Here is a 24,375-nt window from a genome sequence, read left to right on the forward strand (position 1 = left end):
GAATCTTGTAATCGCAGGATCACAGTAGGCATCCAGGATGGAAAACCCTAACAACAAAAATGGCCCAGAAATCCAGGTTTCTCCTTCCCGCGGGCGTTCGATTGGATTCTAGAAAAAAAGCGCACCTACCTGAAGCTGCTGCGCCTACGTGAGATCCCGGTCCTGAGGCCTCCCCTGACTGCGCATCGCAGCACGTGCACATTGGGACATGCGCAGGCCTGGAGCTGGAGTCACGTGGCTCTGGGCAGCCAATCAGGTACAGTATATTCTCATTCATAATAATGGGAACTCCGTAAGTTGGAGTTCCCATTATTATGAATGAGAAACTGCTCCCAAAATACGCAACCAATAATAAAAAGCACAACATATTTTTATTAATTTAAATTAAAGTTATTTATGCATTTAAAAAATTATATATTTTTCTGATTTTTAAAAAAGTTTTTAAAATTATGATTTAAAATAAACTTACCGTAGTGGGGAGGGTTTTTAACAATAAAATGTGTTTTTAAAATGTTATTTTACAATTTTTGTGTGTTTTAAAACTCTTACGCCTATAAAAGTAGGCTTTGCACCTGCTTTTATCAGGCACAAGAGGTTTGAGGACATTTGCTGGGCAAGAGATGGTAATTACCGCAATCTTGCCCATGCAAATGTCTCGCTCCTGCGATGCGGAGGATCTGTCAAGCTTGATAGATCTTGAAAAGCCGGTTTTCAGCTCATGCGGATTGCGCGCTGAAACCCGGCTTTTGCAATGTCTTCCCGGGTCCGTAGAAACTCCGTACGGACCCGGGGAGGCTGGGATTTATGCCCCAATATATTTACTCTAGTTTTGAACTATATGTAGATGGGAAAAATACCAATAAAATTCTTTTCAAATATTCTGTTACTAGAGCACTTACCAAACCTAATTTTCGAGTCTCCAGCAGCAGTTTATTCAGGTATCTCTTAAAAACAGGATTGCAACTGCTTTCTGTTGACTCAACTGACTGTTTCTTTCTAAGTTCTTCAAACTGTTCAAAGAAAAAAAATCACAGCTCATTTATCTATAAAATACTCCATAGCATGCTTAGATTATCAATATGGTACAACCTGTGTAAAACCATCACATGTGCACAAACAAAATGGGCAACACTAATTCACATCCTGCAATACTAGTATTGAGCACTGCCAGCACAAATCAACCCCATACCTATTATTGTTCCATTCCCTTATTTTATCATACATCAGTATAAAAAACATTTATTAATTTGCCTGACATCTTACTAAATGCTTTCATAATACTTTTCTATTAATTTCATTTTATTTCAGAATATACACATTAAAATAGTATTGCACGTTATAAATGACAAGTTGAGTTCTTTATTAGATTATTTTATTTATATAATTCAATTGTCATCCATAACATACGTTGTTATTCCACTAGTAGTTTTTGCAGCAATCCTGCAACACAAGTCGTACTTAGTTGTAGATTTTTCATTCCTTCTCCTTTCATTTACATAATTTATTTATGGCACCAGCAATCACAATGAATTGGGGGAAAATAATTACATTACTAACCTGTTTTTTAAAACTATCAAGCTGTTTCTCACAACTGGAACAATCGGGACTGAAATCTTTACCCCGATTATCTTCTGCATAGTCCTCAGTAGTCAGAGTTTCAGTATCGTCCTGCTCATCTCTGGTCTTTGACAAAATGAACGGAAAAGCACTTCATTTAAAAACACATTTTAAAATATCTTAAGTAATATAGATCATCATATCATCATAGGCAGTCCCTCAAAATTGAGGAAAACTTGCTTCCACTCTAAAAATGAGTTCTTAGGTCCAATATGGGAATTTCAGTCTCTGTCACAGGTGGGACAGACAGTCGTTGAAGGAAAGAGCGGGTGGGGAGTCTGGTTTGCCGGACAGGTTACTTTAAGCTGTTCTAATAACTACTAAATTCATAATAAGTTGAGGAAAGTGAAGCAAATTTCCTTTGCGTTTCTTTTAAATTTCCTTCAATAGTAGGCATGTACCCAAATGTAAAAAAAAAACATTGTCCCAGATTTTGCTGCCAAAGTAACAGCGAGTTTAATGGCGCTTGCCATTATTAAAATGTGTATACCGTCTAGCAACTTGTGGCGAGGAAGAGATGCCATGTGAATTGCGAATTGCCACAAGTCGCTGAACGATTTGCGCTACTCTGCCCTTAACTTTGCAAAAACGGCAACTTGCCCTCAAGCTCCCGGTGAATTTCATGAATTTGCTGCATTTATGCATTAATTGCGAATTAAACTTGCCACAGAAAGTTAGGGCTTTTACTTTAAGCGCAGGTACATTGTTAATTAGGAGATTTATGTTCCTGCAATGCCACACAACCTCTCCAGTCAAGAAATGGAACAATTGAAACTGTGGAGTCTCATTCCTACAGGTAGCAAATTGTTGTCAGAAACTTTACAGATTTTATTTCTTGTTCTTACTTTTGCTTTCCTCTCACTCTTTCTCTCTTAATCCAATATTTCTTTCCCTTGCTTAATTTGTCTTTTTATACCTGGTCTGACTCTGATTCACCCTATTTCCTTCACCGTCGTTCCTGCTTCTTTCTAAATCCTTAAATCTCATTTGTTAAGGAGATAGATTGTTGGTCCCATCGTTCACCAAGGTCCCAGATACACAGTTAACATTACTGTGCTGCTATCAGCTCGATGAGGGAAATAGTCTTAACGAAACGGACATGCGGCGAAATGCCACGCTCCAGCAAAATCTGGGCCAGTGTGCAAGATAACGAGAGCATTTGGAACATGTGGCTGGTATCTATCGGCTGCTTTAGAGAGGAATGTTTATTTTCTAACAGTCTCCAAATTGGCTCGGATCTGAAATCAAGGACACAGATTGGGCCAAAATATCACGGAAATTTGCATCATTGCGATGGCACATCTACAGCGTTGGGTTCGTTTTTCACTGCAAAAGCCCTGGGACATTAGTGTGTTATGGCATTAGTCACGCAGCACCATAATTTCCTGAGGCTTTTGCGCTGCTTCACCAATATCCTCATCAAAGCTGTGAAAAGTTGATCACAGATTCCCTGCTCGCCCTCTCCCACCAACCGCCATATTCAAATACATGTGATTAAAATTCCTAGATTTATCGCTAGTTATCTCACTGCAGTCACTAGATAGAAAAATAAAGATGCAAGTGGGCCCTTAGTTGCCTGGTATCGACATAATTTAAAACACTTCTGTAATTCTGAGCCTGGGACGATCATATAAGCTGTGGTGCAGTCTGTAGTCATATGAATACACTTTTATACATAAATAATAAAAATAGGCTTTGACATTTCACCATCAAAAATAAGTTATCAAAGTGTTCATTCTGAAGTGGAGCTCTCGAGGAAAGTGCAAAATTATTAAAACAATCTATTTAATCCATGAATGTATTTAAATTAATTTCTTCAAAATAAAATAAAATCTCTGCTCTCTCAATATATTTAGCATTGAGTGATACCGATCAAAACACTTTGTCATCCTGTGTTAGGTTTACTGTATATTGTGTGTATGTTGTAGGGGACTTAAGTACCTGCACATACCATTGATGAAAGTGAAGCTTTGTTTAATCCAGAGATGTTTTAGATAGCTTACATGACGAATGTCATCATCTAAACAAATGGTAAGTAAAATTAACTTTGAACAGCAACTGTATTAAGTTTTCAGGAACGGTCTATGCGGAGTAAGTCCGTAACTCAAACAATTTTCTGAAAGTGATCATGTTCAGCATAGTGAAAGGATTTGAAATTCAGAATTCTCGTACTCAGGTAATGGCAATATTGATTAATTAGTTCACTGCTGCTGATGGGGTAAGCCATCAGCTATGCCACTTTGGAGATCCCCGATTTGTTATATGCTTGTGTATTCAAATTATTTTCCAGGAAATTTTGATGTAAACTCGAAATGGGAAGATTGATGGTGAAATGGCATCATTTACGGTGTACTTCACCTTGCTGTGTATGTCGCTGATAACTTTGTTCCAGAAAGCCATATAGAAGGGCGGGCATCACTACTGCCCTCTAGACCATGAGCTTGGTGCCGGGTTTGAGGTCCTGGTCTTCAAACACTCTCTTCCTCAGGTGACGGAAGGCTGCGCTGGCGCACTGAAGGTGGTGTTGGACCTTGTCATCAATGTCTGCTCTTGCTCCCGAGATATGGAAAATCGTCCACGTTGTCCAAGGCCTTGTCGTGGATTTTAATAATCAGGGGGACGTGCTGTGTGGCGGGACCTTTGTCTTACAGATGTTTAGCGTAAGGCCCATGCTCTCGTACGCCTCGGTGAAGGTGCTGACGATGGCTTGGAGTTCGGCCTCAGAGAGTGGACGTGGGCTATATACAGCAGACACCTCAAAGCACTGGAGAAGTACCATCAGCGCTGCCTCCGCAAGATTATAGGCCAAGAATCAGGACGTAAAAGAACCACTGCCCTACGTGATCCTAGGTTTGCATATACACAAGTCCGCTATGCGGAACTCTGCAGTGTTTTAACGGAAGTTCTCGCAGGGTGGAGCACGAGGTAGGTGCGGATTTATTGCGATGTCGGTGGCGTATTCAGGCCCAATATTTTGGAACGTTTTGTTACAATAAAATATCTGCTGCAATAAGACTTGATGCAGAGATAATTACCTGCTCTGGCCTTCTCATTCTAACTGCTGCAGCATCGTAGGTCAGCATATCTGTCGGATCAATCCACTCATCATCGTCACCTTGTAACCCATTCACTACCAGCAGTACTTCAAATATCAACCAAGGCATGAACATGATTCAAATCTAAGGCATTGGATAAACATGGCAAAATTACTGAATGTACCTTTGCAAATGCTGTAGCTTGCCTTAACCAATATGCAACATAGAATATGAATAACAAAATAGGTGCAAAATTGGCTTCCCTTTTCCTAACATTACAACAGTAACTACTCTTCATTGGCAATGATGCAGTTAGGGACATCTGGAGGTCATAAAAGGTGCTATCTAAATGCAAGTTATTTATTTTATTGGTGGTGGAGGAGGAAACTTTTCAACGTTGCTTTGTGATCTGTTAAAGTGCTTCCCTGCCCCACTGACTTGCCTACTGCAAATCCCATTCCAGCTTTTCACAAGCTGTGAAATAAAGTTAACTCCAAAAGCCAAAAACTGTTGATGCTGAAAGTTTGAAACAAAAACAGAAAGTGCTTGAAATACTCAGCAGGTCAGTCAGCATCTGTGGAGAGAACAGATGAATTAATGGCCTAGATTTGCTGTCAAAATAGCAGGCTTAAGGCACTCGGTGTCATTTTTGCGCAAATGCTACACCAACTTCAGGCGAGGGCAGATACGTGGAAACCCAAAAGCTGCTGTTTGAGATATGCCACTCCACCGTTACCTTCCCAAAAAAAATGGCCCATAATCTGCAGTCAGCGGCGAAGCAAGGGCTGGCCCTGAAGTAAGCTTCCCAAAGATCTCGCGATCTCTGTGGCAAGTAGTACAGCTTTTCCGACATTCAACTGAAATCAGCGCAAGTTAATGGGAATCCCTAACGCGAGCTGCTGTGATGCCAACAAGCTGTCTAAGCAACCAATCACAATGTAGAATTCTCAGACTGGGACCCAGGAAGTGAGCAAGCTAACTTTGATTCTAACTTTTAAAAAATGTTAGAGAGCAAAACAAAGATTGGGACTCTCACATGAGAAAAAAGCAAACCTGAAAGAAAGATTAACAAACTTTCTTAAAATTTTAAATTTTTATTAAAATGGATAAATTTGACACTTCACAAAATTATAATTCGTTTTTCAGGGCCATATCATTTGTTTAGCAGTCAATACACTGTTAAAACCCCCTTACGCCTAACCCAAAAGGGTTTAACAGCGATATTACCACGGAAAAGCCAAAGTTTGTCAGTTTCACCGATTTCCCGGATTGCCGGCTATAGGGGCGGGGCCACAACGCAGACTGTGTCACAGCAGTGAATGATTGACCACAACTTTAGGATTTTCAAGTTAGTATGTGTCTGCACCAAATCCTGAAATTGCGGTCAGTTTCAAAGGGGTAATTAAAACAAATACTTTCGGTCACTGTTGTTACCCACTGCAAATTCCGGGCCAGTAACTCAATGTCTGGCTCAACATTGAAACACATTGGGTGGCATTAAGTTGCTGCACTTGCACATTAGATATGAACTAAACTCAGCACAGAAACTTAAATCACTTCAAGTTTAAGCACCCTTTTAACAATGTGATAAATGTTAATTAACGCCAGTCAGCATCTCTTTGACACTGAAAATTAACTAAAAGACTTGGATTTATATAGTGCTTTTCACGACCACCGGATGTCTCAAAGTGCTTTACAGCCAATGAAATACCTTTGGAGTGTAATCACTGTTGTGACGTGGGATACACAGCAATCAATTTGTGCACAAGCAAACTCCCAGACAGCAATATGATAATGACCAGGTAATTTGTTTTTGCTATGTTGATTGAGGGATTGGCCAGGACACCGGGGGTTACACCCCTGCTCTTCAAAATAGTGCATGAGATCTTTTACATCCACTTGAGAACAGACGGGGCCTCGGTTTAATGTCTCATCTGAAAGACAGCACCTCCAACAGTGCAGCACTCCCTCAGCACTGCACTGGAGTGTCAGCATAGATTTTTTGTGCTCAAGTCCCTGGAGTGGGTCTTGAACACACAATCTTCTGACTCAGAGGCTTTGGAGTCTCATTCCTTCAGATTTTAACTTATTTAAATCACCAATAATTGTTTTAAAGTTTCCTTTGCCTTTTTTTTCTCCCTCTTTCTGTGCCTGATTTGACATTGGGTTTTTAACCGCGCCTCGTTACCCTGACAGCCAAATCTGGCCCATGCAGTAACTGATGGAATGGAGCAGGTGTGCTAATAAAGGGTTCCCCAACCCCCACCTTCCCCGGACCGGCCTGCCGCTCGTTGCTGTCTCTGGTCGCCGGGCCTCTGCCGCCTCCCGTCAGGGAGCGAGCGAGCAGCGGCGGGTCAACAACGCTCAGCCTCATCGACCCAGAAAACAGTTTGCACCAAGGTGCGGGGAGAAGCGACGGCTCCAAACAAAAGCCGAAAGCACTGAATGCGTCACCTTCCTCTCCCGGTTCCAGCTCTGCCCACCAGCTCGGCCGGGAACGCTCTCTTGCACCAGGGCAAACCGCAAGGGCCAGCTGGCGTCACTTCCGGCAGCGGCTGCACGCTGGGAGTTGTAATCTCCTCGATGCCGGCTGCTGCGCATGGGCTGCAGCTCGGCTGCCACCCTTCCGGAAATTCAGCTCCTCAGTTTTTGACTCGACACCGGCGACCAATGAAAAATAACGTGTAACTACCATAATATTTAAGAAATGGTCACCATCCACTTCTTAGCAAAAGCCCTCTGAGCAAATAAAGGGTAACCCCAACGATTATTTAGGTACAATTCAACACCTTCTAGCTAGTGTCTTAGCGAACTAAAATATGACTCACAATGTTGCTGTAGTTAACAACTTGCACTTATATTGTGCCTTTAACATCTCAAAGAAAAGGCGCCTCTCAGCGAGGCGTTCAGGGTATGACTATAAGAGTGGTGCAGAGATAGGCTTCCATGGAGGTTTTAAGAGTGGTGAAGTTCAGCAATAAATTTCAGAGATTTGGGCAGAAGTGGCTGAAGGTACTGTGCGCAGGAATGAGGCATGAGTGCACAGAAGGTTTTGGAGTAAAGGAAATAATTAACTTTGCTCCACTGGACATTGCAAGTTTAAACTACAAAAGCAGCAATGTGCAGGAACTTCGAGAAAGGTTCTCAGAACAACTGACTTGAGAAAACAATGCTGAGACAGTTAGAAATCTTTCAGAAAGACAACTAAATATCCAGCCTGGTTTCACAGACAAGCTGCTACAGAAGATGTTGCACGCTGGTTTCACAAGGACAGACGGCTTCCGGGGTTTGCACGGTGAAAAGGCTGCACCATGGTTTTGACTAGCCCAGCGGCCCATTATTAATACAACAGTGGGTGAGCCAAAAATGGGACTTCAGACTTTAACACACCCAAACTGGCAAAAATCATAAAACTAGGACACCATGGCATATTCTTTAGCCATAAGCTTTGCTAGAGGAGCACATCCAAGAACAAGAAACTTCAAGAGCTACAAGAGAACTGATCACTCTTCTGCCTTGGTGCAGAAATCCTTGGTTTTAAGGCTATATGCATTTATCGATTTGTTTGAGGCTTGTGCGACTTGTTCTAATCATTAAATAGCAACTTTTTGATTAACAATCCTACTGAGTACGTGTGACTTTCTCTAACTGACTGTCCAAGTTCACGAATCACTGGAATCCCTACAGGAGTTAGAGGAATACAGCATTCAGGAAGGGATAAATGAATGGAGTAGATTTAAGAAATAGAATGGGGCAAAGCCACAGAAGGAAGGTCTTAAAGACAAGGATAACATTTTGAATTAAATTTGTTGGGGAAACCAGTATGCATCAGCAAGGGTAAAAGGGTGAAGGATGGAAGGTCACCTAAAAGAGTATTAACTGTAGTTGAGTCTAGAGGTGACAAAGGCATGTAAACAGTTTCCATTGGTAGAGGTGGGTAATGTTCAAGGTGCAAGTCTTGGCGATGGATAGGATGAGGTTTAAAGCTCAGCCTAGAGCTTAACGGGATGACAAGATTGCAAATGACCTGGCTTAGCATGGTTCAGCTTGAGATAGTAGTCAGAGGAGGGGGAAACTGTGTGCTGTGCACAGCTTTACTTATTTGTTTCATATTCTCATCCTTTTTAAGGCATTTTCTTTGTCTCCAGCTGACCCACACAGTACACCATTTCCAATCTGCTAGAAAGTGATTACCCTGGTCCCAATTCATAAAATTCCAGAATAGGGCATCAGGAGGTACATAATTAAATTCCAAGAGAATTCAGTTCTATGCTGTGCAGTCTGGGCTTTTAATTTGTTTTAAATATATAAACTGAACAAATCAGCAAATTAATGCATTGAATGGCATAGAGAGGAAAGGAGATAGAGAGAAGCAGAGGACAATGAATTAGGATAGGAGACAAGCAGACAGAGGGAGAAAATGTATTATTTTTGTTTGTGCACAATACCATAGATGATCAACTAACTGAAGCAAACTGAAATAGCCATCATCTTCCAATCTTGGTATGAAACAAATTTATTTTAAGTTCTTCATTAAATAAATGTTTTTATTGAGAAAACACTGCACAATCACACTTCATAATTCTCATTACATTTTCAATCATTACAAGGGTTAGAAAAAAACTACTTAATGAGGTGCATAGGGTATATCCTCTAGTTCATTGTAACCAAAACACAAATACATAAGTTAAATATTAATGAATCCAATATTTCAGTGTTTATATTAAACTAAACTGTACAATAGAAAATATAATAAAGCATTACATATACAAACAGAATAAAATAACATTTCACAAGTTATTTAAAACTTTGTAAGTGCAAGAACACGAGCATTTATTAGGTTTCACGGGCCTGTTTGTAAATACTGTACTAATATTACTCCATGCGCGCGCGCACACACACACACATACACACACACACACAGTGGAAAGCCATGCTACTGGAAGTATAAAAGCAAAGCAGTTATGTCTGAAATGTTCTACATCAACCAACTGTTTCTCACCATGTTGTGATACCAACTGGCTATCTTTAATACTTCCTACATCAGAACAAATTCCTGTTTAGGCTGATTAAATGTCAGTTCGCTTTGACTTATTGTAAAATTAACATACACAACCAATAAGTAGATCTATAATACTCAGCCAGCTATAATACATTGTCACTGGCACAATGAACAAGGAATGCCATAGATACTAATTGAACATTTGCCTCACTTGATTCCGTCATCGTGTACATTTGGCGACAGAACTCATCAGTGACAGCGTGACACACGTGGAAGACTTAAGCACAGCATAATAATACAAACACAGAGAGCAGTTCCATTTAGCTTGAACAGCAGCACATGTTGACCTGTGCTGTCTCATACGTTTTACTGGTCAGTTACATACACAGTTATCAATCTGTGATTGCCAATAAATTTCAGCTCTTGAATTACAATTACAATTCTGCTTTGTCTGCATTGGCGTTAATTAGTCAACTGCTGTTGTAAGTCCAGAGGGTTACCGTCCTGTCAGCAGATGAAGATAAGAAAGATAGATCCTCAGTGTGCCATCTACACTGTATAACTTTGTCCTTATGCTCAGATACTACTGTCGTAGGAAGTGGCTTTATTAGATCTCCTATGGGCAGAAAGTTAAAGGTTACACAAGTCTGTGGAAAATGCATAAGCATTTAATTGTACCAAAGTAAGATGACCTTGTGATGTGCAATTGTAAAATGCTAACTGATGACCAAACAGATTCCTCAAATTTATTGTTCACCATTCAGGTTTAATAAAATGATATATGTTACATACATCCATACTCCCAAGTTTCATAGCTCATGCAAGTATAATACACAACCAATCAATCTAGGACACCAACTTGAAAATAAATTTTAATCATTTTAACCCAGAAATGAATACGTGAACTAATTGGATTCCCTAATAGTTTGGTGGAAAAATGCACATGATCCTGGAAGGTATTAAGTCAGTTCCTAGTCTATTCGGTGTCAGCCAATGCCAGCCAGGTTAAGAATATTCCAGATAATGCCAGCTAATGTTCCTGCTCCTCATTGTTATCTGGTTACTCCCACAAATGCACAAACATGAATGCTGAGCAAGCACGAGGGTTCAACTTGGCTCGAACGGCCCCCAAAACACTTACTGTCTGGGTGCTCACAAGAATGGCACTAGGCTGAAATATGCTGGATGTTCGCTGACACCAGCCATGCAACTTTACCCAAAGTAGAACTCACTAACTTTAGCATAGGTGCAAGAGAAAAAATAGAAGTGAATAAAATAATTGAAAACATCACCAATGTTTCTAACACTTTAGAGTGAACAGAAACACAGTTATAAAATATTCTCAATTTACAGTTCATAAAATAGTTTCACCTCGCAAGTCTGTTACTTTAACAGTAGTGTCATACGATCCTGTAAGAAGGTAGTAAGCTCCTGGAGAGAACCGCACTGAACGTACATCACTCCCATGTGGTTGGTAAATTTGTACCACTCTCCCTCCTCGGATATCATACAGCATGCAGCTAGAATCCTCCTGACCAGTGGCTAGGAGTCGTCCACTTGGATCTACTGCCACAGAAGCAACAGCACTGCCTGTATAATAAAAGTCATACAATGATCCAACAGTGGTACATACGAACTATACTGAAAGAGTAATTGGCCCTCTAGTATTCACTGCAAGAAAACAAAAAAAAAGTTAAGAATAATTATACCAAAGAGAACCGGGATACCATGAAATAAGGAATCCGCATATTGCCAATTAACACTTTTACTTTTTTTGGCAGGTAAACTTGATAACAATGGCAACATCAATAAGTACATTCATTCATGAATGTGATGGGGCATAAGATCTCTCAACATTAGAGATAGTTATATAATAATGAAATAAATGTTTGTTCACTAGATGAAAGTTGGCTATATGGGCTACACAAAATATTTGATTTATTATTTGATATCATGGGTTTTAACTACATAAACATGAGGTCATCCAAAACTCGGCAGCCCATGTCCTAACTCGCACCAAGTCCCGATCACCCATCACCTCTGTGCTCGCTGACCTACATTGGTTCCCGGTTAAGCAACACCCCGATTTCAAAATTCTCATCCTCGTTTACAAATCCCTCCATGGTCTCGCCCCTCCCTATTTCTGTAATCTCTTTCAGCTTCACAACCCCATGAGATGTCTGCGTTCCTCAAATTCTGCCCTCTTGAGCATCCCGGATTATAACTGCTCAACCATTGGCGGCCGTGCCTTTAGCTGCTTGTGCCCCAAGCTCTGGAACTCCCTCCGCTCCGCCCCACCCCCCATAAACTTCTCCGCCTCGCTATCCTCCTTTAAGGCGCTCCTTAAAATCTACCTCTTTAACCAAGCTTTTGGTCATCTGAGGTAATTACTTATGTGGCTCGTTGTCAAATTTATCTGTTTTATCTTATAACACTACTGTGAAACACCTTGGGACGTTTTACTACGTTAAAGGCGATATAAATAAAAGTTGTTGTTGTTATGCACCTAACTACAGGATTACTGAAAACCTTATACACATGTAAAACAGGGAGGCGGTTTGTAATATTGTATCTAATTTGTTACAATGCTGGGAACATAATTACAGATATCAGCCATCCTTCCCATGCAGCATTTCGACAATATTAGTTAGTTTTTCATTAAACCAAGTTTCTGCATTACTCATGTTTTCATTTGAATACAATAAAATCCCTGCTATAGATTCAAGAATTTTTCCACCACTTGTAAACTGATATACATACACCAGATAAAAGAAAAATACATTGTAAAATATGTTCTCCTCCTTTATAAGATTTTCATGCAGCATCCTCGATCCAAATACAACTTATTCACATGTATCTGCTAAAGCAGTGGGTCTGGAGTTTCCGCTAATATTTCACCACAATTGAGATGGAATCAACGGAAAAAGCGTAAAAGATTGAAAAATTTAAAACGCGAGTTACGCCCATAACCATTTACGTCGCGTTTCCGAGATCTTTTACGCTGGTTCAAAATTAAATTTTCCCGAAGCAGTGCCCGCCCACAAAACTGGCTATGCCCCCAGGTCGGCAAGGAAAGTTTCCACTGATTGCCCCCCAAACAAGCACAATCATATTGCGCTCAGAATTTCGGGTGCACAGACATCCGTGGCCACATCAGTCCATCGTTGATCACCTGCAGCGTCCAGCAGTCATTTGAAGCCTCCTCAGGTCTGTTTCTCATAATGTTACGAATAATTTAAATTTAGTTTAAATAAGTTAAAATTCAGTCAACTGATCTGCTCTTGGAGCAGAAAACCTGTGACCACTGATTGCTGCAGCAATAATTTGAACAAATGTTCAGTATAAAATAGTTTCATTCATTATTATGGCACCTTTCAGTCAATAATCGATTACGATGGATAACCGCTGATTCATGGGAGATTTTATGTTCGGGCTTATACAAATATATTTTTGTGGAAACTTGGGCGTAATGGCATCAACAACAAAACTGCCACATATTCCGGCACATTTTCCTGATTACACCCCTAGCGGACACTCCAGGCTGTGTTGTCCAATACATTAGCCATACATGGCTAATTGGGAATCTAGATGCGGCTAATTCTATGTTTGATTATTAAATAAAAAGTGAATAATAGACATCGTTGGTTATGTGATCCAAATAGTTGTATTAGGACAGCTGAGAGCTGTGGCACTTTAATTTTTGTGCATTTGTTGGTGAAATGGTAAGATGAATAGTAGAGTGCGAGTGTTTTTGACTGTTGAGTCCTCCACTTCCTTGGTTACTGAATGGTGGTAGATATTTGTTAAGCAAATGTACATGTAAAATACATCTATCTGTATTGCGTGAGTGTATGTAAGGTTTTCCCACTAAAAACAGTGTGACCATGGCCACACCTGTGCCTAGACAGTGATTTTTCTTGGATAACACTGAGCTAAAGCTTATTACACAACATAATGTAAGAAATAGGAGCTAGAGTAGGTCATTTGGCCCTTCGAGCCTGCTCCTCCATTCAACATGATCAAGCTTGATCTTCTACCTCAACTCCACACTATCCCCATATCCCTTCCTTCCCAAAAATTAATCGACCTCTGTCTTGAATATACTTAATGACTGAGCATCCACTGCTCTCTGCAGTAGAGAATTCCAAAGATTCACAACCCTTTGAGTGAAGAAATTTCTCCTCCTCTCTGCATCCTCCTGACAGCTTACTTTCCCACTTAACTTGGTACCATCAGCAAACTTGGATACGTTACACTCAGTCCTTTCATCCAAGTCATTAATACAGATTGTAAATAGCTGAAGCCCAAGCACTGATCCTTGAGGTACCTCTCTCGTTATAGCCTGCTAACCTGAAAAAGTCCCATTTATTCTGACTCTGTTTTCTGTCTATTAACCAATCCTCAATCTATGCCAATATATTACCCCCAATCCCATGAGCCCTAATTTTGTGAAGCCTCGTGTGCCACCTTATCGATTGCTTTTTGAAAATACAGATACACTACATCCACTGGTTCTCCTTTATCCATCCTACAGGTTACATCTTCAAAAAACTAACAGATTTGTCAAACACAATTTCCCTTTCATAAAACCATGTTGACTCTGCCTAATATTATGATTTTCTAAGTGCCTTGTTACTACGTTCCTGAGAATAGATTCTAGCATTTTGCCCACTACTGATGTCAGGCTAACTGGCCTATAGTTCCCCGTTTTTTCTCTTCCTCCTTTCTTAAATCGTTTGTTACCTTCCAATCCTTGGGGACTGTTCTAGAATCTAGAGAATTTTGGAAGATTAATACCAGTGCATCCACTATCTCTGCAGCTAGCTCTTTTGAAACCTTAGGATGTAGGTCATCAGGTCCAGAGGATTTGTTGCCACTTAGTCCCATTAATTTCTCCAGTACAATGTCTTCACTTGTACTGATTTCTTTAAGTTCCTCATTCTCTATAGACCCTTGGTTCCCCATTATTTCCAGAATGATTTTTGTGTCTTCTACGATGAAGACGTAGCATTTGTTTAATGTCTCTGCCATTTCCTTATTGCCTATTATAATTTCTCCTGTCTCTGCCTCTAATGGGCCCACGTTTACTTTCACTTATCCCTTCCTATTTACATACCTATTCTACCTAGGAACCTTGCCACGGTCAACAACAGTAGCTTTTGCTCCAATTTTCCCTCCATTAGTGAGGATAAATATTTTCTCTCTGCTCAAGGCAACCCTACTAACACGGCAAAGATTAAGAATTAACTGCATTACCTTGGGCATTAACTGGTTTACGATCATTCTGTGGGACAGTGACATCCTGTCCCAAGAACAATCTTGCAAGTTGCATTATTTTTGCATTTACAAATAATGGATCATCATTTCTCTATGATGTATCATGAACTTAACAGCAAATGGTGCACATCTTGCTACAATAAATATCTCAAGAGTCACAGTACAAACTTGTGTTGGAAGGGTGGAAGTTCGTTCAGCTGAAAATAGTACAAATTATATTCAATATAAACTGAATCAAAAAAAGCAGAGCTACACCTACCTGATCCATGAAATGCTGTTCCAACAACACGAACACAGCTGGGCACTCTCAGATCCCAGAATCTTACAGTCTTGTCTTGTGAACCAGATGCAATCATCCACCCTCCCCAAGTATAGAGTGCTAGAATATGACCTAAAATCACAAAAACACTGATGTCCAAAGTTCTCTATGCTGCTTGTAACCACATAAAAGGAACATACATTTTATTTGTTTATAAAATAAAAAACACTTCAGTCTCACATGTCATCAAGAGTTGGAGGGTCAAGTTTGGCTCACCCCTTTTTGGATTTGGCTATCCAGAGCTGGAAATGATAGACCAACTAACTAGGAGCATGTTGCTTGTCTCTTTTTTCAAACTGAAAAACAAGTCAGGTTTTTTTTGCCAATTACATCTTTACCCACCCCCATCTACTCTGCATGATAACCAAATTATTCTTGATCGACGGTATGCTAAATATACCATATATCGAAATTATATTATATTAAAACTCGAACCATAAACACCGACCTCAGCAGGGATGAATCATGGAGTGTCAGGGATACGATAATCCAAAGAATGACTAAGATTGTACAAGGTAGAGAATCTATTTTCTTTATCATTCACACTGTCGGAACCATACCATATCAACTTAGGAGAAGGGAGACTCTCAATCGCCGCTGCCTAAACTGGTTTTCTGAAAAAACTGTCCTTGGTTTTGTCCAAATGTAACTGTAATGGGCCCATTAACTACTCTGTCCTCCTGTCCAATCTAAAGCATACAGCTCATTAATTGTGTAAACTGAAATTACCACCTTCAATGCCTTCTTACAAGCAAGAAACTTCAAATTACATTTTCAGAGTTTTAAACATTGTGCCCATAACATATCAAGTACTATATTAAGGTCCCACCAGGAACAGATGGAGATCGATTTGGAATCAACTTCCATATTGTTCACAAAGAAAAAGACAATAGGATAAAAGGCCATCAGATCTGATGCTAATGGTGATGACCACAATTAAACAGACCAGAAGAGAAATTATTTTAGATCCACTGTAGACATTCTGGAATACAGCAAACCTCAAGTGGGAAATAAACACAGCCACATACTATCCCACAAATTACTAATATTTCACATATTAAACCTGAATAGTGGAGACCTTTCTGCAGTGGAGTAGGGTTTCAACCAGTAACTAGGCAACAATTTGATCTAGAAGTCAATGCTGTTTAATAACCATGCTATCAGCCAAAAGCATTCCTGCTCTCAATGCAGAATGTGACCTCGCACCTCAAAAACAGGTCTGACCTGTGTGGTGCAGGAATGCTGACTCTGCTTCCTGCCAAGATCACTAAAAACAATGGCAGAGAAGCAATCAAGATGAGTGGCTACGATTTGCCAACTCCACGACAAGCCTCCTTCCTATTGCCTAAATAGACAACTACACTGGCATTATAAAAAACCTTTGGAACAGACTTCTTCACTTACCAAGCTGAAGGTGAATGCATGTGATGATCAAGGTAAAACCTCAAAATAAAAATGAACTGTTACAAGAAATGTCAAAGTTTCCACATTGACTTATTTCTCCTCTACAGTGTGCAAAGGAGCTTGAATGACAAACAATTATATTTTATTTGTCTTAAAACTCAGTTCTTCTAGTTAAAATTCAGTTTTTTTTTTTAAAAAGCAAATGAAGCATTACATTTTAAAGTGAACTGGAAAAAAAATTGCACTCTAATTGATATAACATGCCTTTGTTACATGTTTATTAATTTGCTCCAAAACATCTTTTGCCATGCTTTCTTCCTGAGGCAATAAACCAACGTGGTGAAACATGGAAAACTCAAATACAAAAATTGGCTCAGATAAGCACAAGCAACGTATTATCCTGATGCATTAAATAATGTATCAGTCAATGTAACAAATTTGTGAAACACATTTGGGAGACATCTACTTTGTAAGAGGAAGAGGTTAACCACACCCATAACTGCAACCTATCTGTACTTTTATCAGAGCTTATTATTACAAAAAACATTCTAAAATATAGGTGACAGATCACGACTTCTAAACTTGCTTATTCTCCTGCACATCTCACCCTGAGTTTGCGTGTATTTGGAAAAAATTAACCACTTAATTGCTGTAGTCATTAATTATTAAAATTACATTTTAAGGTTTACAAAAGAAGTATTTTAAAAGGTTGAAAAATAAATCTCTCACGCACTAATGGTACTAATTTCTGGATAGCAACCTGGGCAATCCATAGTGATTAAACTGCATGTTTCATCTGGTTACCAAGAACATGCCACTTCTTCCATAACAATAGTTAATATTCTTTACATCCATTGTTTCACATTATGAAGGCTACATCAAGCTTGAGATTTTCAATGTATTTCGTACCAGTGTGCCCACTGAGTGCATGTAACCCCTGGCCTCGCTGACAGTCAGTAGTGTAAATATTACAGTCTCCAGCTCCAGCGCTGATTAAGATCGCCCCTCCACTTTCTGGGCCCTCCATGAAAGCAAGATCCCGGATTGTACCATCATGCATGCTGAACTCCAAATCAGGACCTGTGAAAAAACACATTACAGTAATTTAGGTTTTAAGTCCCTCGAGCAACCGACCACAATAATGGGACTTATTGCTCCTGCAATTTTTCAGACAAGTAAATCTCATCATCAGTAGACCATTTTGCAATGCATGGATGTCGTTCAGTATATTTTCAATCATGCACAATGCAGGTTCAATAAATGAAGAAAAACTACTAGTATGTACTGCTAGAATAACCTCCTAGTTGGTAACAAGAGCATTCCATTCAATTAAGTTGTACTATCTAGTTTCGAGAAAATAATGAAACTGTTAGCAAGAGGGAGCTAATTTTGAGTGGTATATCAGCACCTCTGCGGGGCTGAACTGTGGCTATGATTTGCCAACTCCATTATACAACTGCAGTGGCATTATAATAAGACTACTTCATTTATCAAGATGAACATTATCAGTGTGAAACCTCAAAACAAAATGAACTGTTACAAGGAATGTCCAAGTTTCCACATCGACTTAATTTTCCAAACATCCCCACCATGGGACTATGAAAGGTTTGCTGTGCCTTTCTACAAACAATTTTATATTTCTCCAAACGATTAAACATCTTCAGTTCTCTATCCTCTCTAATGTACCCAAAAGTTACAATTTTACACCATATTTGATTCATCTGATGCCTTTAAAACTTACTAATTCTCAACCAAAAACCAAAACTTGAATAAAATAATAATGAAATGAAACAAACTGCAGACTTTGGAAAACACAAGCACAGAATAGAACATTTTTAATAAATTATCTCCCACATAGCATATGGTATAATTCCCCATAGAATACAGAAGAAACCTTCATGATGTGTCCAAGAGCATGCTGTATCATCCCATTATGTGAGTATTCTTTTTCCTATCCTCTGCTTATTTTGACTGGTGTAGACTGCATTCGCTCATTAGAGAACACAATGGTATACTTTCTGGTATTGGCATTTGGACTGCAGAACCACTGTATTGCAAACATTGCACTCTCACAAATGGCCAATGCAGGTATTTTTCCAGGGTCAATCCAATTATGTATGAAAAATGAGATTTGGCCTGGAATACACCTTGCTAGGAACACCCTGAAAGGGGAGGGGGCATGAAGTTGTAGCTCTTAAAGGCTTACAGCTGCCATTTAAAGGGACGTGACCAACATAGAAGGCAAATAAAAAATGCTGATGACAATGGTGTGGCACAATTCCCATGAGTTCAAGCCCCACTCCAGAGACATGAGCACATCATTTCGGCTGATATTTCAATGCAGTACAGATGGAGTGCTGCATTGTTGGAGATGCCATCTTTTGACGAAACATTGAACCGATGCCCTGTCTACCCTCTCAGGTGGGCATAAAAGAACCCATGGCACTATTTGTTGATTTGCTGTTTGCCAAGTCAAGCACCCTAATAATTTTTATGGAATACCAGCAACAGGACGGAGAGTATGCAATTTTTTCCACATCACAGGATTCCCTAAACTCCAAGAGATTATTGAGATATCTGTACTTCAGATTTACTGATTTTGATGATGTCCCCTGAGATAGTAATGAATGAACGAGACACATAACATTCAGGACTTTGGTGACCTTCCTCCTACTATGAGAGAGCTTATCTGCAGGACAGATTCAGAAAGATGGTATAACGCCATCATTGCCTTCCTGGTGAAACGAAGAGCAAAGGTCTTTGGATATGTCCTGCTAGGTGTCCTAGGTGATACATATATGCCTGCGTGGGTAAATGAGCGCAAATCTGCCTCATCTCACTTTTCACCCTCTTCTCTCTTCTACCATCACAAAACTTGAGAAATACACATACAAATTCCCATATTCTGATTTTTGATTTAATAATCAAATATGTTGCAAACAAAAATCCAAATCAGCATTTCTAGTTTTAACTAACCTCCTCAAAGCCCAAAACATGCCTACCTACATCACCCATTTTATATGGGTGAGCTGAGCACACTGCGCATTTTGTAAGAAAACTATGGAAATGCACGCTTACTCATTTGAATACAATTTCCATAAATGAAATTAATTTTAGGCCAGCTGGAAGATTAATTGCTGTGTGATTTGGGTGGGTTCTTTCAAAGTGGATCTCCAGCAAATTTCTTCATCTTGCTCACCCATTCCACACCAGCATGAAAAATCAACCTTACTCAAGCTATAGAGCTTATGAAGTCAAAATTTGACAATAAACTTACTAAATAATTCATAAGTGACAGAACTGCTCTTGTTTGAGATCTTAAGATGTCAGCCTTGGGTCAGTGGTAGTACGCCCACCTCAGAGTCAGAAGGTTATGGGCTCAAGTACCACCCCAGAGGCGCAAGCACATAATCTAGGCTGACACTTCAGTACAGTGCTGAGTGCATGCCGCACTGTCAGAGATGTTAAACCGATGCCCCGTCTGCCCTCTCAGGTGGACATAAAAGATTCCATGACACCATTCGAGGAAAAGCAGAGAGTTCTCTCCGATGTCCTGGCCAAAATTTATCCCTCATCCAACATTACTAAAAAAGATCATCTGGTCATTATTTCATTGCTGTTTGTGGGACCTTGCTGTGTGCAAATTGGCTGCTGTGTTTCCTGCATTTACAAGAGTAACTTTTTAAAAAGTACTTCAGTGGCTAAAAAGCGCTTTGGGGCATCCGGAGATGATGAAAGCTGTTATATAATTGTAAGTTCTTTACTTATTTGACAGGATCCTAAACATTTTTGTATATTTCACAGTTACTTACCACACATTTGGCTTGTATCAGAGTACATTTTGTATTTTGTTTCAATCGGTATTTTGCACAAGTAATTGCTATTAGCATTTATTTGGTCTTAGAGCAAAGGCCAAAAAAAATGATCTTTCTCCTAATGTTCCCTCTGGAGCAATATCCATGGTGTATAAATAAGTAGAGAACTCAATGCAATACAAAATTACTTTCCTATTTCAACTTAAAAAAAAAACACACTACATTTTCTAGCATCCCTTGCAATCTCGGAAATGTGTCAAAACATTATGGCCCCGATATTCATGAGCTATAAGGCCCACCCATTTTTCGGCGGTCCCCGGGCGGCACCTACCTTTTTGGCGCCCGCTGCCGCTGGGTCCAGCTGGGAGCCAGTTTCGGCTCGGTATTGTGGGTGGCAGCGGGAGTCAACGGGCGTCAGCATCAGTGGGCAGGAGGTGCAGGCCTCTCGAATCGGAGAACTCTGGAGGCGCTGCACCACTCACGCGTGAGATTTAGGGGTTTTCTTTGGAATTCTATCAGCACACCGTCATTTTTGCCGCGATTGAGGTTGCTGGGACATCTGCGCATGCGCTTAAATGGTGAGCACTCTCTTGCACCTGCCAGTTGTATAGAAACATAGAAAATAGGTGCAGGAGTAGGCCATTCGGCCCCTCGAGCCTGCACCGCCATTCAATATGATCATGACTGATCATGCAATTTCAGTACCCCATTTCTGCTTTCTCTCCATACCCCTTGATCCCTTTAGCTGTAAGGGCCACATCTAACTCCCTTTTGAATATATCTAACGAACTGGCCTCAACAACTTTCTGCAGTACAGAATTCCACAGGTTCACAATTCTCTGAGTGAAGAAGTTTTTCCTCATCTCGGTCCTAAATGGCTTACCCCTTATCCTTAGACTGTGACCCCTGGTTCTGGACTTCCCCAACATTGGGAACATTCTTCCTGCATCTAACCTGTCCAATCCCGTCAAAATGTTATATGTTTCTCTGAGATCCCCTCTTATTCTTCTAAATTCCAGTGACTATAAGCCTAGTCGAGTATAGGAGACACAGAGCTGCAAACCTTTCATAAGCCATTCCTTAAGTGATTTAACATGGAGTGGAAAAAAAGCATCAAAGACGACTGTCAAGACCAGGCCCAGAGCTCCCTGGTTTAATGATGAGGAACTGGAGGAGTTTGTATCAGAGGTGGAGTGCAGATATGAAAACCTCACCCGTGATGGTCGTGACAAACCTCCACCATTCCAATACAGACGCATTTGGAGGGAGATTGGTGAGGCCGTGTCTTCAATGGGCAACATTGAGCGAGATGGAGACCAGTGTAAGAAACATTGGAACGGCATGGTGGCGTCAGCAAGGGTGAGTAAACATTTATGAAACCCCTCCCGTCCAACTGCAATTGGTCATGCCCCAGATGTGTGTGTGTGTGGGGAATGAGCAAAGGGGTTAAAGGCTTCAACTTTTCTTTCTGCAGAAGAAAAATACTTCCAAGGAAGCAAGCCTCAGTGCCATGGGAGGGGGCCCAACAGAGGTGATAAGATATGAACAGCCTGGATGAGTGTGTCTTGGCATGGGTGGGTGACCGCTGCTGTGCAACCACAAAGGGTGATGCAGATCCCATGCTGGAGCATGTCAAAGGTATAATAATCTCCGGTGTGAGTAACGCACATGGTACAAAAGGTCAGGCAAGTCACGGCAAATGCGTTTTAACACAGTTTGTCGGCCATTATTGGTGTGCCCATGTAGAGATGGTACTCTTTGATGGCACAATGAGAGAGGAGACAGCTCACGTCAGCTTTACCTACCCCCCCACCACTTAGACTGAAATGTTGTCCTCTACTTGCAGATGGTGAGTCGGACAGCACCGATCAATGCACGCCATTCACCTCTGGTACTCAAAGGAGGAGTGTGACCCCAGCGTCTCCCACCCCAACGTTGTCCCCAGCCCAAGACATGGGTTCCTTCCTCTACCCCTCCTCCAAGATCACCCAATTCCACCGCACCCATCACGAATAAGAGAGAGGAGGGAGAAGGGCACGTGTTTGAGCCCCTTGAGGTTGAGGAGCTGGAAGATGATGACACCAGCCTCCTGCCATGTGTGCCACCTGTCTGGAGTACTTCGGCATCGGGCTCAGAATTCATGGGCTTTGAACTGGATGCAACACCTTCAAGCGCTGCCAGGCGCAGAGGCCGTGGAGCTGACCCAACCAAGGCATGTCAACCCACAATGACCCAACAAGCTGCTGAGGTTGCAGGACAGCTCACAGCTATTCACAAGATGGTGCAGCAATCGAGGACGAGCGTGGAGATAGGTCGCGACCTACTGCAGACCATGGCTGGCGTAGCTGCCACCACCTTTGCTCGCAGAATACTGACAGGATGGAGCGGCTCATTAGTGCATTGGAGCGCACCAGCGATTCTGTTGAGGCGATGAGGCAAGCAATGGCTTCTGGTCAGGTCGTGCAAGCCCCCGAACCCACACCCTCAAGGCAAACGGATCCTGAGGAGCCGGGGCCTTCAGTCACGCCCCCTACCTTCTCACCAAGACGGACTGCAAAGATCCGGCTGCCCACCTGCACAAGCAGAGGCACTGAGGGACAGGGGTGCAGCAGGCCATGTTAAAGGCGGAGCGAAGAGGACCATGGACCTCATATCGGGGAGGGGGTGGGGTGTGTGGGGGAGAAAGAGGTGTGGTGATAGCGGGTAGAGGGGCAGGTGTTGGTGGTGCAAATGTTTTTTCATATTATTGTTATGTCACTTTTGGTATGCTGGGATTTTCAATAGTCACATTGTTCACCCTCTCGGTCAGTGTCTCATTTTTACAAAATGTGTGGTGCCTTCTGAGAAAAACACAGCTCTCTCTCAGGTGTTCTGCTCAACACATATGACTGCACTGTATAATGGGTCCTGTCATCAGGCCATAGTGAAACGACAAGGGTTACCAATGTTGGAAGGCTGCCATACAATATCAGTCAGTTGAACTACTTGCAGGGCACACATTAAGGCTTGCACTCAACCCACTCTTGAGATGACATGGTCAACAGTGACATTGCAATCCATTATATGTATTTTTCTGTCTTCCATACCTCATGTCATGCTGGCTTCCATTCTTCATGTCATGCTGTTCTCACTATCACTTGCAGTGTGCTGCCATAGCTTTACATCTTGTAACTGTCGCTTATTCACTCTGATATAAGCTCATACCATCTGCTCAGTCACAAGCAGTCACTAAATATGGTCCGCTTGAAATGGTGTCAACACTCCTGTAGGGCATCTCCATTGAGCCTTTAACATCGCTCGATACTTATGGTCGCTTCCCCTACCACACCTTCCCTTCAACAGAGTCATATGGATTTACACTTCCTATCTGTCAAGATTTCAGAGCCACTTATAATTATCCAGCATCTGCACGTCACCCGGGATGTGCAGCGCTGCAGCACCCTCAGCGTTTCTCCCTGCCGCCCGACTCTCAGCCAGCTCTTTGCCGGTGATCCTTCTGGCAGGCAGCAGGGCGATCTCAGTGGATCGCGCCTGAGGAAAATGCTGGATTTCCCACCTCCGGCTTGGGCAGGCAGCAGCACATCGCTCCAGTAGAACATCCGTGACCAATCTCCCGCTGGACGACAAGTGGGTAGCAGATGGGTGGTACCAAAGCAATCTCTTAAAAAAATATATTTTAAAATTATTTCCGGTGGAACCTCGGCGGCACTTCCACCAATTTCGGCCCCATAAAATTATTTTCAATGTAATTTCTTTTGCAATTTATCTCCATAGCTTTTTACCCAAGGCTTGCCTAGATTTGTGTCTATGCTATCACGACTATAGACTATAGTAAATATGCTCCAAGACTTCTACCAATGTTCCTTTAGGCAGCCTCCTGGAAGCACAAGATACTACCAGGCAGAA

The 24,375-nt window shown here is 41.2% G+C and overlaps 2 protein-coding genes across 8 annotated transcripts in view; both read right to left on the reverse strand.

The window, feature by feature from the left end:
• The window catches only part of clcc1 (chloride channel CLIC-like 1), a 38,542-nt gene extending 31,348 nt beyond the window's left edge, over positions 1–7,194 (reverse strand). For 4 of the 6 annotated variants that reach the window (XM_070887278.1, XM_070887274.1, XM_070887280.1 and 1 more), the window contains exons 1-4: positions 7,107–7,194; positions 4,653–4,796; positions 1,558–1,683; positions 900–1,010 (exon numbers count right to left, since the gene is read on the reverse strand). In XM_070887278.1, coding sequence (XP_070743379.1) covers positions 900–1,010; positions 1,558–1,683; positions 4,653–4,787 — 372 coding nt within the window. In that variant the 5' untranslated portion in view covers positions 4,788–4,796; positions 7,107–7,194. The other 2 variants (XM_070887275.1, XM_070887277.1) reach the window with 2 other exon arrangements.
• Positions 7,195–9,220: 2,026 nt separating this feature from the next.
• LOC139268703 (WD repeat-containing protein 47-like) overlaps positions 9,221–24,375 on the reverse strand; it is a 75,752-nt gene continuing 60,597 nt past the window's right edge. For both annotated transcript variants that reach the window (XM_070887282.1, XM_070887281.1), the window contains exons 12-15: positions 17,564–17,734; positions 15,191–15,322; positions 11,026–11,244; positions 9,221–10,270 (exon numbers count right to left, since the gene is read on the reverse strand). In XM_070887282.1, coding sequence (XP_070743383.1) covers positions 10,125–10,270; positions 11,026–11,244; positions 15,191–15,322; positions 17,564–17,734 — 668 coding nt within the window. In that variant the 3' untranslated portion in view covers positions 9,221–10,124. The remainder of the gene's footprint in view (positions 10,271–11,025; positions 11,245–15,190; positions 15,323–17,563; positions 17,735–24,375) is intronic.

The sequence above is a fragment of the Pristiophorus japonicus genome, chromosome 8 (genome assembly GCF_044704955.1).
Source record: "Pristiophorus japonicus isolate sPriJap1 chromosome 8, sPriJap1.hap1, whole genome shotgun sequence".
Taxonomy (NCBI): Eukaryota; Metazoa; Chordata; class Chondrichthyes; family Pristiophoridae; genus Pristiophorus; species Pristiophorus japonicus.